At 39.1% G+C, this 16,582-nt stretch overlaps 1 protein-coding gene across 4 annotated transcripts in view; it reads right to left on the bottom strand.

Annotated features, from left to right (window-relative positions):
• The window catches only part of RAP1GDS1 (Rap1 GTPase-GDP dissociation stimulator 1), a 154,886-nt gene extending 141,864 nt beyond the window's left edge, over window positions 1–13,022 (bottom strand). For 2 of the 4 annotated variants that reach the window (XR_014142932.1, XM_006729084.3), the window contains exon 1: window positions 12,836–13,021. Coding sequence is in view for 3 of the 4 variants with exons in the window: in XM_006729084.3 (XP_006729147.1) it covers window positions 12,836–12,839 (4 nt within the window). In the remaining variant the exon portion in view is untranslated. Of the gene's footprint in view, window positions 1–12,835 lie in introns of all 4 variants that reach the window. The other 2 variants (XM_031023516.2, XM_006729085.3) reach the window with 2 other exon arrangements.
• Window positions 13,023–16,582: the final 3,560 nt, after the last annotated feature.

Raw genomic sequence — 16,582 nt, forward strand, 5'->3', positions numbered from 1 at the left:
TCAATGGAAAAGACTAGAAAGCCCAGCAATAAACCCACAATATGATCAGTTAATATCAAATGTTATATATTATCATATATCATACAGTCAATGTGTGACAAAAAAGGAAAGAACATACAATGAGGAAAAAACAGTCTTTTTAATAATAGTGCTGGGAAAACTGAACAGCTATATGTAAAAGAATGCAACTAGAGCACCTTTCTAACACCATACACAAAAATAAACTCAAAATTGATTAAAGACCTAAATATGAGATCTGAAACCATGAAAGTTCTAGAAGAGCATGAGGAGTAATATCTCTGATATTAACTACAGCAATTTTTTCTAGATATGTCACCTAAGGCAAGGGTAACAAAAGCAAAAATAAACTATTGGCACTACATCAAAATAAAAAGCTTTTACACAGTGAAGGAAACCATCAACAAAACAAAAAGACAACCTACTGAATGGTAGAAGATACTTGTAAATGATATATATGATAAGGGCTTAATATCCAAAATATATAAAGAACTTACACAAATCAACACCAAAAAACAAATAATCCATTTAAAAACTGGGAAGAAGACACAAACACACATTTCTCCAAAGACATACAGATGGCCAACAGACACGTGAGAAGATGCTCAAAATTACTAACCACCAGGGAAATGAAAATCAAAACCACAATGAAATATCACCTTATACCTGTCAGAATGGCTAAAATAAAAATCACAAGAAATAACGAGTGTTGGCGAGGATGCAGAGAAAAAGGAACCCTTGTGCAATACTGGTGGGAATATAAATTGGAACAGCCACCGTGGGAAAACAGTATGGAGGTTCCTCAAAAAATTAAAAATAGAAATACCATAAAATCCAATAATTCCACTACTGGGTATTTACCCAACGAACACAAAAACATTATTTTGAAAAGACAGACGCACCCCTATGTTTATTGCAGTATTTACAATAGTCAAGATATGGAAGCAACCTAAGTGTCCATGGATAGATGAATAGATAAGGAAGATGTGGTGTGTGTACACACACACACACACACACACACACACACACACACGAGTATTATGCAGCCATAAAAAAAGAGGACATCTTGCCATTTGTGACCACATGGATGGACCTAGAGGGTATTATGCTAAGTGAATTAAATCAGACTGAGAAAGACAAATACAGTATGATTTCACTCATATGTGAAATCTAAAAAAAACCAAAAAAAAACCCAAAAAACCCCAGATAAACAAAAAGCAGACTCAAACCTATTAATACAGAAAACAAAATGATAGTTGCCAGATGAAAGGGGTATGGGAAAAAATGGGTAAAGGGGAGTGGGAGACATAGGCTTCCAGTTATGGGAGGAATAAATCATGGGAATGAAAAGCACAGAATAGGGAATATAGACAATGATATTGTAAATAGCATTGTACGGTGATAGATGGTAGCTACACTTGTGATGAGCAGAGCGTAACATATGAAGAAGCTGAATCACTATGTTGTATACCTGAAACCAATGTAACATTGTGTGTGAATTATACTTAAATAAAAAAACCTACAGTAGAAAATAAAAATAAACAGATAAATACCTTCAAGAGCCAGAGAGAGTACTGAGTGAAGTTTGTAGGATTTAAGATAATAGGAAGTATGGAACTGGGGACCTCATACCCTGCCTAAGAACAATTATCATTAACTGTCACCAATAGGAAGGCAGTCTCAGGGATCCTAAATTTTTAATTTTTCAAGAAAACTTCACAAAATAGATTTCTATCAGAAATTTCCTGATATTTAAATGTTGACAACTAATTCCAATTTCTAAAACTTCCCTAACAAAATCCATCTGCAAAGTATATTTGGCCCGTTGGCTGCTGCTTTGCAAGCCCTATTATAAACATGCCTATGGTCACCATAGGATAATGCTGTTAAATAAGAAGACTGACCTAAGTCTGTTAGACATGAACAAACAAGTATTACTGAATGCCAACAAGAAATATGAACACTGAGTGACTAAAATTATATTACTGAATGTATTACAGGAGTCCCAAGAAGTGAGAGGTGTCCAGAGAAATGAAAACCTCACTGACCTGAGGTTCTGACCAGTGTTCTCTACCCTGGACAGAAAGAGACAGAGCCACGATGTCATTGTTTGAGGCCCTGGATCTTACAATTCCAAAAACCATGAACAATCTTAAGTTTGAACAATACAGATTTGAACCACACAGGTCCACTTATACATGGATTTTTTTCAATACAGTACAGCACTGTAAATGTATTTTCTCTTCCTTATGATTTTCTTGATAACATTTTATTTTCTCTAAATTATCTTAAGAATACAATATATAATATATATAACACACAAAATATATGTTAATTGACTGTTCTCAGTAAGGCTTCCAGTCAACAGTAGGCTATTAGTAGTTAAGTTTTCAGGAGAATCAAACATTATATGTGGATTTTTTACTCTGTGGGAGGTACATGCCACTAACTTCCATGTTGTTCAAGGGCCAACCGTATCTAGATAAAAATCTAATTTCTGGTGTCTTTAAAAGTGTCAAAATCTGGCTTCCCTGGGCCCACATTCCTACATGGCAAAAATGGTTATAGTTGAGTAGGGAACTCCTCTTTTAGGTTAGGCACACACCCTCCAGTTTGCCAAAGTCCCGCCATTTCCTGTTGTATCTCCACATTGAGACCCAGTGTTAGTTGCTATTCACCATGCTTCCATTGCTGTTCTTATTTAGAGAAATATTTTTCTCACTTTTGTTTTTTACCAAAAGTGAGAAAATGAAAGACATTTTTCAAGAAAAATGGGAGAAAGCATACATCTCTATGGAAATAAAAAAATATTCCTTCCGATTTAATATGTTGGGGGGGGATGCACCTGTGTCAAAAGATTACCATTTAACCTTCCTTAATCATATAATTTCTTCATTTGAGTTTGGGAACCCTGCTATACGTGTTGGGAAGCTATTAAAAAAAATATTTGAGGAGCAAAATGATCAGATTCACCTTTTAAATAGAGTACTCTAGCAGCATGTAAAAACTGGTTAAGAGGGGAAATGCTGCGGGAAAGAACATCTGTTACAGAAGAGTGAAATGGCCTCAAGAAGGGGTGATAAAACACTGAACCGGCATGTTTACAGTGGGGAGAAGAGGAGAAGGCTGATTCAAAGAGGTAGAATTGTTAGAATTTAGGGAATCCAATGGATATTAGAAATAGAATGAGTTGATTTCAGGAATGATTGACTGGATGGGTGGTGATACCATTCACCGAGCTAGGTAATTCACAGGCTTTAAAAGTACTGGGTGAAGGTGGGGTAGTATAGCATTACTCTATAGTGGAAATAGGCAAACTACAGCCCATCTCCTGTTTTTGTATAGCCCAAGGGTAAAACAGTTCTACATTTGCAAATGGTTGAATAAAATCAAAAGAGAAATATTTCATGATGTACAGATTACATGAAATTCAAACTTTAGTGTCCATTAACAAAGTTTCACTGGAACGCAACTCACTCCTTTATTCTTTAAACCTGTATTCACATTATGATGGCAGAGTTTACACTGCTGTTTGATGGACTACAAATTACAGTGGCACAGTTATGGCTGTCCATTGTTTCAAGTGCCAAGTGTATTGTCATATCACAACACTTTGTTGTGATCATTAAGTCAAAACAGGAACCATATACTTCAACTGTCGTGCTTTTAAGGCATTATAAGTGGCGTGTGGATTATTTTGTTATTGAATTAAATAGCAAGCCAATGTATCATCCAATGACACAACAACTATGCTACAAAAATACTACACCTATTATTACTAGACTAAGCATTCATCATATTCACAATTCATAGGAAAGTAATTGTCAGAGAAATTAGAAAATACAAAACACAGTAGCTCATCACAGCCGAATTTCTTTACAAAAATAAAAAATGAAAATGAAGCTACAAACAAAGTAAGTTTCTGAGTGGCTCACTTACTAACCAAGCAAGGAAAGTTGTTTACTCATGATGAGCTGAACTGTGTTTTGACTACAACAATTAAAGAAATATTTCAGGGGGCGGGGGGTGTTTGAGAATAGCCTTTCTATGATGATAGCTACTTGAAGAGGTAAGGACACTGGAAGCAATATCAGTATTCAACTAAAAAAACAAGGCAAATGATTTTGAAAGATTTTCCTTGTTTTTTGATGAGTTGACAAACATCAGTGATACTGTTTAATATTTTTGGGGCGCCTGGGTGGCTCAGTTGGTTAAGCGACTGCCTTCGGCTCAGGTCATGATCCTGGAGTCCCGGGATTAAGTCCCGCATCGGGCTCCCTGCTCGGCAGGGAGTCTGCTTCTCCCTCAGACCCTCCCCCCCTCATGTGCTCTCTGACTCATTCTCTCTAAAAAAAAAAAAATATATATTATTTTTGGAAAACTGATGCCGAGCAACTAAAGAATTAGCCTCTATGAAGAGTCTGCATAGAACAACAATAGGCAAGATCATTTTCAAAGTTGAGAACATAAATTAATTCAGTACAACCTGAAGCGGAATCTGCTAAGATGTGTTACAACTGATGGTGATAAAAATGTGACGAATAGAAAAAGCCTTAGCTGAACAAACTTACAAAGTTTGTGAAATGTAAGGTATTTAAAGCCTATGGTTCTTCATTATATTATTCATCAGCAGGCATTTTATGAAGAAAATATTTTAAACTATCATGTATTATTGAACCAGTAGTATCAACTTTATTCACTCTCACTCTCTCAACTTTATGTAAGTGAGATCACAGTACACATCACCATTTCTGTGTACCTTGATAAGAAGTAGAAGTTGAATACCCTGACTTGCCTCATCACACAACAGTTTAATGGCTTAGCAATCAATGGTAGAGTTTTATTGTGATTTTTTAGCTCAAGGTGAGATGAAATTTCTGGGGGAAAAAAAAAAAAGAAATGCCTTGAACCACTATTATCAAACAATGAATGCCTCTGAAAATTAGATTTGCTGCATATTTGATGTTTCCTAGAATTTGACCTGAAAATCAAGGCAAAATAGAGCTTACAGGAGACACTGAAACTATGTTAAGTCATTTTGACAACATTGTTGGAAACACAAGTAACCATCAATCTGTTATATACACTTCTTGTGTGGTCAAATGTTAAAATAAGATCTACATGCATATAAAAATTTGCAACAGCTATATTTTGCAAGCTCAACCTAAGGTTACAGCAGTGTTTTTCAGACCTCATTTCAAATGCAAAAGAAACTTCTATACATCAAAATCCACTTAACTAAGCAACTGAGGAGCTGCTACCTTTCTTTGGAAGTGGTTAATCTGCAATGTAGTAGCATGCTAAATAGCAAATATCAAGAGAAGAAGAATCTAAAAGAATTTTATAAATTCCTTCCATAGAAATGAATATGCTCATTAATAAAATCATATGCTCATGACCGATAGCAGTATTTAGCAGTACCTATCTGTGTGAAAACATGTTTCAAAGACAAAATCCATTAAATCACATTACAGATCTGCATTAACGAATGAACATCTGGATCAATTCTGATGATAGGGTAACTCTGAATCCCAATTAAGTGAAATGCTATCTGAAAAACAGAATTATAATATTTTCATTAGATCTGTATTGCAGTAACTTATGTTCACTTAGTGTTGTATTTTGAATTTAGTCAACAAAATATTTGTGGATATTTGTTTTCTCTCTTCATATAATTCTATCTATGTAGTATCTTTGATTTTGCCTCTTGGCCTGCAAAGCCTAAAGTACTTACCATCTGGCCCTTTATGCAAAAAGTCTGCAGACCTATGCTCTATGGCGATGCTACTGAAACTACAACATCATCTGCCAATGTCTTGACAATGCAAATTCTCAGCCTACCCAACACCTACAGAATCAAATTTCTGAGGGTGGGCCCAGTAATTTTTTTTTTTTTTTTAAACAAATGCTACATGATTCTTAAGCAAGCTAGAGTCTGAGAATCACTACTCTAAAACAGGATTTTAGAGACTTAGTTCTCTCCCCCTGGATAAATTATTCAATTCTTTGAATCAGTAAAATGGGGATAGTGTCACCTACTTCATAGAATTGTTGAAAAGATTAAAATTAACTTTAAAAATATGAAAAAATGTAAAGCTTAACATAACTGACATCAATAATTCTTATTAAATGATAATAAATAGTAATTATTAATTCATTGGTGTAGTAAAACCCCCTTGTACCAGCCCAAGAGACATGATTATTAAATTTTTAGGAATTTTATGAGGCAACTAGTAAAACAGTCATCACTAAATATTAAATTTTATAAACCTAAATAAGTTATGTTAAAACAAAGGTATTAATACTCAAAACTCATTACTACTTAATTATTTTACTACATTTTACCATTATCTGTGCTCATAAGGTTATTTCTCTATATAGTGGATCTACTATATAATGGTGTGCTGCAGCTCATCTTTCCCAACTATGCATTCACAGGATATCAACCACCACCACAAACCAGGGCTTTTCTGGAGAAGGGCTTTTGGTTAAACATCAACCATCACACCTCTAGTTAATCATTATTAAAAATTGCACAATGAATTTGGTTTTGAACTGAATGAACTTGAATTAATTATGCATGTAGAAATATTTTAAAAATCTCCTAGATAAAAAGATAGCCCATACATATATTATATATGTGCCTACATATATTATAGTCCATACATTATACATAGTGCCTACATATTATATATAACATATGTAGTAACCTGTATTATTAAATATATATGCCTACATATACTATAAACATAGTATATATATGCCTATACATATTATATACATAGTATATGCAAGCATATATATTTAGTGATAATATATAAACACATATATAATATGTAGAGACTAATAGCATATAGATAGTTATTGAAGTCATAAATATGGACAAAATTAAGCAAAAACAGCCACTAGAGCAGAGGACAGATACAGAGCTCATATGGAAAAAATTCACTTTGTGTACAAAAAGTTAGAAGGACTTTGGAGTTTGTAAGCTACAGCTCAATTTAACCACTTCCATTTATCACTATCCTAATTCTCACTTCTAACTCCTAGAATGGTTCTAGCAACAAAAGTTTTATAAATAAACATACTGAGAGAACGACATTACTCTGCAATTTGAATCCAGCATTCTTAGTATGAGAAATGGTATTTCAGGCCATCTAGTTAGACAAAGCTAATAAGTTGTTTCAAACCCTGAAGTGCTACCTCAAGTAGACGTTACCCTTTGAACACTAAAGAAAAATGAATTATATAAGGATGATTATAGCATACTTAAGAATAATATTGAGTATATTTCAAAGTTCAGTTTCAAGGAATCATAGAATTTTATAACCAAAATAGACTTCATACCCTACTGATATCTTTATTTATTATTGCTCTTCTCTCCACAAGAACTATTTGCCAAGTTAAATGCCTAGGAAAGTATAAATTGTTACCTGCACATTTGATAATCTAAAATTAACATGAAGTTCTCAAAGGAGTGGATCTTCCCTCTCCATTCCTCCTGATGTTTGAATATTAAAAATTTAGGTAATTCTTATGGCCACTGCTGGTGCCACCAATAACGCCAGAATTGCCAAGTTCAAATTCAGGTGACCTGGAATCTCTGAAGAGGGAAACCACATTATTTTCCCCCAAAGGCACCTAGAAGCTCCAACGTTCCATTGTGAAAGTTAAAACTCTACAGTTCTCAAAAATGAATTAGGGTTATTATAACTTTCCATATAGTAGTACTAGAGACTTCAGAATATGACTCTTGCAAAGATAGTGAATTTAACTCTTTTCCCATATGGGAAAAAAACAGGTATATGGGACATAGATATAATGCTAACATAAGAAAAATTGTTGAACTAGTCAATCTGTCATCTATGATCTTTTAAAATAATAAATTTTAGTGATTATCACTTTACAAAAAAATTGTATCACTGTAATTCACAAAAAAACAAGTAAAAGTACTATTTTTACATTTACCTGTGAAACCATTCCTGGACTTAAAAATACAAGAGGAGGGCGCCTGGGTGGCTCAGTTGGTTAAGCGACTGCCTTCGGCTCAGGTCATGATCCCGGAGTCCCGGGATCGAGTCCCACATCGGGCTCCCTGCTCAGCAGGGAGTCTGCTTCTCCCGCTAACCCTACCCCCTCTTGCGCTCGCTCTCTCACTCTCTCTCTCTCAAATAAATAAATAAAATCTTAAAAAAAAAAAAAATACAAGAGGAAAAAAAAAAGATTTCTCTATAAAGCTAATATATATTTATAGAGAAAAAACTCCAGGAATTAAGGGTATAAGAGGCATAAATATAACTAGAGAAATCCCAAATTCACAAAGACTAATAGTAAATAAAAAGTGATAAAACCATTCATCAGTAAAGAGTATATTTTATGTAAAATACCATGTAAAATTATAAAACCATTTCTAAGCTCACTCTGTATGACAGATAGTGCAAACATAAAAAGTATACTATACTAAGACATAATGACATAAAAAATGGAATGTCAAAGAAATGTGAAGCACTATGGTGAGATTACAAATTATTGTCAGGCAAGAAAATAGCATGTGTCATTCCATGTGAAGTGCAACGTTTTAAAAATGTTTAAAGAAACCTATGCTTACTTACAGATCTTTAAATAGGTCAAGGGATACAGCATGAATACACAGTGAATTCTTAGTTCCACTTACTCATTACTCAGTTAGCCTCTAGAACTGGCCTCCATATCTACTATACTTTTTAAAGCTGCTTTTTAGAAAATATCCTGGGTAATATCCTAATCAAACCACATCAACGCAGATCCTTTTCTCAGTCCTTACCACTCTGTTCTGAAGCAATGGACCTTATTGACCATCCAGTCTTTAATGCAACTAGCCACATGCCAATTCCAGTCTTTCACTCCTACCTAACTTCTCTTTCAGTGTCAAATCATTCCATTCTTCTTCCCTAACAATGGGTCACTCCTCAAGATTCTTACCTTGGACAAATTTTCTTCTCTCTGTTGCCTCTCTGACTCCAACCTAACTTGAAATATCATCTTAGGATATTTATGGATAATTTCCAGATCTCTATTCAAATCCTCTCTTAAAAGTTAAAATAACTGTTTGTTAAATATTTTTTACCTAGTTTCAGTCAGTCAACAAATGTTTACTGCATGGCTACTATGTACCAGACACTAATATTAAAAATGTATTCAGGGGCGCCTGGGTGGCTCAGTCATTAAGCGTCTGCCTTCAGCTCAGGTCATGATCCCAGGGTCCTGGGATGGAGCCCCGCATCGAGCTCCCTGCTCCGCGGGAAGTCTGCTTCTCCCTTTCCCACTCCCCCTGCTTGTGTTCCCTCTCTCGCTATGTCTCTCTGTGTCAAATAAATAAATAAAATCTTTTTTAAAAAAATGTATTCAAAACCTAATGAGAGTTCCTGTCATCAATGAGCAGAGAATCTAAATGGCAAACTAAACAGTCCAACTCATCAGGTCCAAAATTGACTATTCATGTTTCCTCTTCCAATGGATTAAATATATATTAATAGTTCCGGATTCTCTCTATTGCTCAGGCGATACTATGTGTCTCCTTTCTCAACTATATTCAATTGGTTGGCAAGTAAATCCTGTTCTTTATTTGCAACATTCTATTCCCATTGCCACAGCCTAGTTCAGGATGGTAAATATTTTCATCCAAACTTCAACAACCACCCTCTGAAGTGTTCTCTATTTTCTCATCTAACCCATCCTTCACTCAATTATCAAATTTTCCGAAGCCACAGATGTGATCCATCACTTAACTACATAAAAATGTTTCATAGTCCCTCAATAGACAAGTCAAAGTCCAAAAACTTCTTCAACTTGGCATTTAAGGTCCTCCATTATCTGGTCTTTACCTATACTTTTTCCTGTCACCCACTTTAACTTACCTTTTGCTCCAGCCAAACATGGCTTTTTAATCATATCCTGAAACTCCTTGAGTGTTCTCTATCTCTATATCGTCATTTGTGCCATTTCTCTCCTGCCAACCCCCATCCTGATTAACAGTTTCCATTCATTTCTACCTTTCAGAAGCTTAACCAACCTTTGGTTCAAGTAACATCATTCTTCTAAAACCATCTCTCCATGCCCTGAATTTATAATACATGTAAAGGTCTTTTATGTCACTTATACTTTATCTCTGTTATAGCTATCTGTGTATGTATCATATCATTCTTATTAAGGTTATATGCAACTTGAAGTATGAATGTCTTATTCATCTCTGTCCTCCCACAATACGTTGTATATGGTTGATATTCAATAAATACTAAGTATATTGAATTTATAATAAAATATATATTATAACCATGGCCCATAAGACTATATAGGAAGTTTTCTTCACTTTCTTACAGAGAAAAATCACTGCCACATGAATAATTTTTAAAATCACCTTATTTATTTCTTGGAGAGACTTTAAAAAGTGATTTTTTTTCCTACCATCTTCAGGGTACCCCTTATGTATATATTAATTGTTATAATTTCCTTGGCTCAGAATATGAAACTGCTTTCCAAGGTTTCAATTTTACGTTATTGCATGTACCTAGTGATCACACACTAAACCACATTACCAAGGAAGACAGCAGTGCAGAAGGAAATGGTCTGCCTGGAGGCTATCCCAAAACCATACCTCTGAGACAACCCAACTTTCTTTCTTTCTTTTTTTTTAAGCAAGAAGAGTACTCATAGTATAATTAGACTTCTCTGTTCCCAACTCCTCCAACCTCCATAATATCTACCAACCTGAATGTTCAGAGCCCATACTTTCAGGTTCATAAATTGAAAATAATAGATAGGTTTTTAAGTTCAACAGTGAATTCACAAAGATTTATTGAATATCTACTATGTGGAAAGCATTGTGGGGTACACAAAAATTAATAAGACATAATTTACATCTTCTGGAACTCATGACTAAGTGCACAACACACACACATAAACCACTCCATTATAAGGCAGATTATGTAAGTTCTAAAAAGCCTCCAACAAGGTACAGAGTGCTATGAGGAGACTTCTTTAATTAAAGAGTATCTTAGAAGCTTCAAATGAGAGATGGGTTTCTACCTGACCATTGTTTGAAATCAAGCAATAACATTCAAGATTTTGAAGATCAATCATTTTTAAATAAATTTAAGTATTTTTATTCATAAGTATTGCAACAGGACTGAATTTTTTTCCACTGAAAAGATTGACTCAACATGTAAGTTAAAATTTTATTTAAATGGATTTTTTAGCTCACCTTGAAACATGGATAAATGTATTTTACAAGCCAAACTTGTGCCCTATAATTAAGGAGAAAATTTTTGTATGTTCAAGGAAAATTCACAACGTGTCCAGTAATCTGAATTAATATTTATTTAAAATTCTACTCCTAGAGAAAAGCTAGGTAAATATGGGTCATCCAATTTTATATAAATTTGTTCAGCATACCAATAGTACATTAAAAGGGAAAAAAAACTGAACTGAAAATAAAATTCAGGGCCATAGATTCATTTTTCATTCATACCACCTCCTCCTGCAACACTAGCCTCTTCCCAATATATGGCCAAAGGTCTGAAACAGAGCTTGGAGCATCTGCTTTTCCAGTAAGCTCCATCGACACCATTTCTAGATTTAGATACTTCCTTGAGGATTCTGAGTTGTCATGACTGAACTCTAGACGTGTTGAGCACTGTATTGACAGATGAAAGAACCACATTCATTTTAGGCTTAAAATAACTTGCACGGAAGGGGTGGGAAAGTCCAAGTTGACAGATGCCAATGGAGCAAATTTTAAAAAGAGGAAATTATGATAGGAGTGGAAGCAAACTTGTTACATGTAGAAGTATGGCATTCCAAATTGCTACTATTAAAAAAATTCGTCTTTTAATTACAGAACTCATCAGACATTTTTGTAATTACTGAACTTAAGCAATACGTTATGAAAAAAAAATTAAGATAAATCATATGTAGTTTTAGAAAATACATTTGCTTTTAAATATCTCACCCCAAACAGTTTCTTGAGATTAACCATCCATACAAAGGAACTAAAATCAGATTATGTAGATTTAGGCAGGGGAAGCTGGGAAAGAATAACTAACATGTAAGTTCGGTAACACGTTACAGGGTGCGTTTCCTCCTACAGTAGACAGGCGAAGGAACCAAAAAAATGGGTTGAGCACAGGAATATTGCACACTGTAGTCACCCAACACTAACTCAACAGCTAGCGGTTCTATCCATCCTTCCTCACGTTCCTCGTGGCCTCTGACAAGTCATCCTTTCAACCTATGAGGCTGTCCGTTCTCCCCCATCAAAAATAATTTCCATGCAGGTTGTACAATCGCCCTGACAAACTACTTGCTCGCACTTCCCCGCCTCGGGATGAACAGTCCCCAAGATGGGGAAAGGTCGCCCTGACACGGAAGTTACACGAAGTGTTCTGTCTCGCGGTCCGACCGAGCCTCCACACCAGCAGACGCCGGGGAAAGGAAGAGGGTGGCCTCCGGAGAAACGGGGATGGAGCAGAGGATGCTAGCCCGCGAGGCAGCCTCCGCGGTGCCCGGGCACCGGCTCGGGCAGGAAGAATGGAGGAGGGGAGGCGCGGCAGCGAGGTGCCCGAGAGCCGGGCGGCGGTCCGACCCCACCCCGCGCTCGGGACCCTCCCAGCCCGGGGACCGGCGTGCGTTCCGCGTGCGCCGCCTCTCCCCGGAGGAAGAGCCACTGTATTACACCGTGGCTTTGAGAAATCCGGCAACTTTGCGCGAGAAATGCTTCCCCTGCAACACGCCGAGAAAGAGAAAAATGTCAGGCGATGACGGGGGAGGAAGGATGACTTACCCATGTTTCTCCCAGAGGGTGAGGAGCCTGCAGGGCGAGGCGAAGGTCTCCGGTGCGGGCGGCACGGCGCTGTGTCCTCCCTCTACCTCTGTCTCTCCCGCAGCCAGGGAGGGACCCGCGGGGGACGGCCGCCGGGGAGGAGCAGCTGCTGCTGCTGCTGCTGCTGCTGCAGGCGGCGCGGCCGCGGCGGGGACGAGCGGCGGGGGGCGGGGCGGGCGGGCGCAGCCTGCGGCGGGCGCGGCTCCCAGCGGGCTGGCGGCGGAGACGCCGAGCGGGCCTGAGGAGCGCCAGCCCCGACTCGCAGCCCTGGAGGGCCCCGCCCTCTCCACCGAGCATGCTCAGTGCCGCAACCCCCCCCCTCCGCCGCCGCCACCGCCTCCCGAGGCAAGTGAATCTGAGCGTGCGGGTGGGCGTGTTTGTGGACCAGCTGCAGCCGCTGCGGAGCAGCTTGATGGCGACCGCCTGAGGTGCGGTGGGTGGGCCCGGAGAAGGCAGAGCGCGGGGATATTGAGTCCCGAGTGCTACTGTCTGGCTTGCACCGGCTGGCTCTCTGACCCCGCCAGCCCACACCCGGAAAACGGGCCCTTGTTCATTATAGGACAACCCAGCTGCACAGGCGGGAATTTCCCGGAGGAGACGTTGGGCCGCCTCAGACCCGGGAAGGTGGTGGGGAAGCAGAACCGACATCCTGAAACGAAGCTGGAATGGACGTATGGCGATGAAGCCGGCGCCTCTGGGAGATAGATACCTGAGGACGCCCGTTTTCAAAGCAGCCTATGGGCCCGCTGGGCACAGAGCAGGAAGGTGGTCTCTGGGAGGGCTCTTAATCTTAGCGGGGACAACAGTGGGACAGTTGGGGTTGTCCTGGCTGTGGCTGGTTTAAAAACAGAGGTCTGGCCAGTCGAGAACAGTGACCGCCCCAGGATTTTCTCAGGGAGTGTGTTCTTCCTCCAGAAGCGCGGCCTTCCAACCCCCCGAGACGCCTGAAAAGCCATTTAACTTGGGTGCCCTCGGACTCCACCCTACCGGGGTGCACAGCTCCACCCCGCTCCCTTTGACGGTGGCGGGAACAAGGTTACCAAGGCAGGAAAATGAAAGTCGGGCTGAGTGAGCGGCGGCCCCGCCCAGCCAGCCGGCCAGAGTTTCCTCGGTCCGCCCGGCCGCGGCCGGTTCCCGGCACCTCCCCAGCTGCGGGGAAAACCTGAGCCGGGGCGCTCTCTGTGGACGGCGCCCTCTCGACTGAGCATGCGCGTAAGGCGGGGCTGGTTTTCGCTCCTCTGCCGTGCGGGAGGAGGCCGAAGGAAACCTTGCCCTTCTCCGCACCCTGTCTTGCCTTGACCCCTCCTAGTTGTGAGGAGTCAGGTCGCTCGCCCCAGACAGCAACGACCGCCCTCCTGCAGGGGCGAGGGCCGCAGTCAGCAGTACAACCTGTGGGAGAGAGATGCTGTATAGCTGAATCGAGGTTGCTCTTCCCTTTCAACTTTTTAAATTCAATGCTGAGAAAAGGCGCTTCCCTCCCTTAAGCCGTGACCCCGCTCTTACGGTCAGATCAGTTACCGTTTGTATGATACTACAAGCACACAGGTCAGAAGTGCCTTGTAATTAGTTAAGCAGAGCAGATTTTATGTGAGTTTTCTAAAAACAAAAATGAAACACGGTAATTAAAAAGAGAGGCTTGGTAAAACAAAATCAATTTAACTACAGACGTCCATGCTATTAGGCCTTTGTGATCCCTAAGACAATCAGGCAATCACTCTTAGGCACTCTTTCCCTTTCTGTGATGGAAGGATGCTTTTGGTGTTTGCCTTAAAATAATCTTACGTGCTAAGTGGGTTTCCTAGGGTTGCTGTAACTAAGTATCACAAGCTGTGTGACTCGGAACAATAGAAATTGTCTCGCAGTTCCAGAGGCCAGAAGTCTAAAAGTGTTGTCAGGACCATACTCCCTCTGAAGGCACTAAGGAAGGATCTCTTCCAGGCCTCTCCTAGCTTCTGATAGGTCGTTGGCTTGTGGTGGCATAACTCCACAATCTTCATGTGGCCTGTCTGTTCAAATGTGGTGTCCTTTCTTACAAGGACATCGGTCATTAGTAGATTAGGGGCCCAACTACTCTAGTATGACCTCATCTTTAATTATATCTACAATGACCCTATTTCCAAATAAGGTTAAATTCTGAGATACTGGGTGTTAGGTCTTAAACATACGAATTTGCTGGGGACACGACTCAATCCATAAAACACCAATGCAAGTTACACACATACACACACACCCCTACCATGTTCCACATTCATTTTGGAGCTCTCCAGATCACGACTGGGCCTTTGCATTACTGGTCCTATTTTTTGTCTTTCTCTTTACTTAACACTCATTAATCTCTTCCAGATTCTCAAATTCACTTGCTTCATTTTTCCTGCTTTCTTTTCTCATTACATATTACAATAATTTCTAGGAGCATCTTCTATCTTTCATTTGGATGTACGAATTCAAATTAGCAAAAGCTGCTGAAGCAGCTTTATGACCTCCCACCTGACACTAGTTTAAGTGCTTTTTTTGTTCTGCTTCAATCTACAAACCATTCCCTCAGCACTCCTACCAATTAAAACCACATGGCTGTCTAGGCATATTGTGTACAGTGAGTCCCAAAGCACTGGTGTATCATGGTAGTGAGACCCAATACTCAATGCTACAGGTGGAAGTGGGCCACTGTAACATCTACCCTTTCACACATAGCGCTAGTTGTCCTCACCTCACCTTTTTCTCCTGTGTTAGAAATACGATTGTTTCATATCTTTACTTTCTTCCTTCTTTTTTTTTTTTAAAGATTTTATTTATTTATTTGAGAGAGAATGAGAGAGAGAGAGAGAGCATGAGAGGGGGAGGGTCAGAGGGAGAAGCAGACTCCCTGCCGAGCAGGGAGCCCGATGCGGGACTCGATCCCGGGACTCCAGGATCATGACCTGAGCTGAAGGCAGTCGCTTAACCAACTGAGCCACCCAGGTGCCCCTTCCTTCTTTTTATTCAAAAGTTATTTGCATGAGGACTTCCCTAGCCATTTTATCTAAAACTTCAACACTCCCACTTCATATCCTGAATTCCATATTAATTTTTTCCTTAGCACTTATCACTAAAATAATGGATATTTTGCTTATTGGTATTCACCCCCATTTTAATTTAAGCTCCCCAAAGGCAGGGATTTTTGTCTGCCTTATTTGCCATTGTATCCCCAGTGCCCATACAATTCTAGAACATAGCAAGTGCTCAATAAAAATTTGTTGTATGAATGAAAGTCTTTTCATTCTTTCAAAGTTTTTATCCTAAAAGAATGATGTTAATATTCTTTTTTATAAACTCTAGCGCCTTACCAAGTAAAATTATTCAATAAATATTTTTAATGATGATAATGATGACAGCTGCTATTTGTGTTGTCTTCTGTATTAAACTATGAGTCTTCTGCTGGGTGGAGACTGGTCTTTGTACTAATTTATTCACTCAGTCAATACAGATTGACTGAGTGCCTACTATATTAGGCACTAGTGATAAAAAATAAACTATGGCCCCTGCCCTCAAAAAGCTTACATATTAGAAAAATTGCCTTGAGGATACCTCGAGTCACTGATTACATAAATAGCTAGAAAATATTCTCTGGATGTCAGAGTTTTCCAGAAATAAATCTACTAGTGTCCATGCTCCGGGTTAGGCAATAGTCAGGATTTCATTAGACCTGCTGCAAAATAAAGGAGGACATTC

Source organism: Leptonychotes weddellii, chromosome 2 (assembly GCF_054177405.1).
Source record: "Leptonychotes weddellii isolate Sample4059 chromosome 2, ASM5417740v2, whole genome shotgun sequence".
Classification (NCBI taxonomy): Eukaryota; Metazoa; Chordata; class Mammalia; order Carnivora; family Phocidae; genus Leptonychotes; species Leptonychotes weddellii.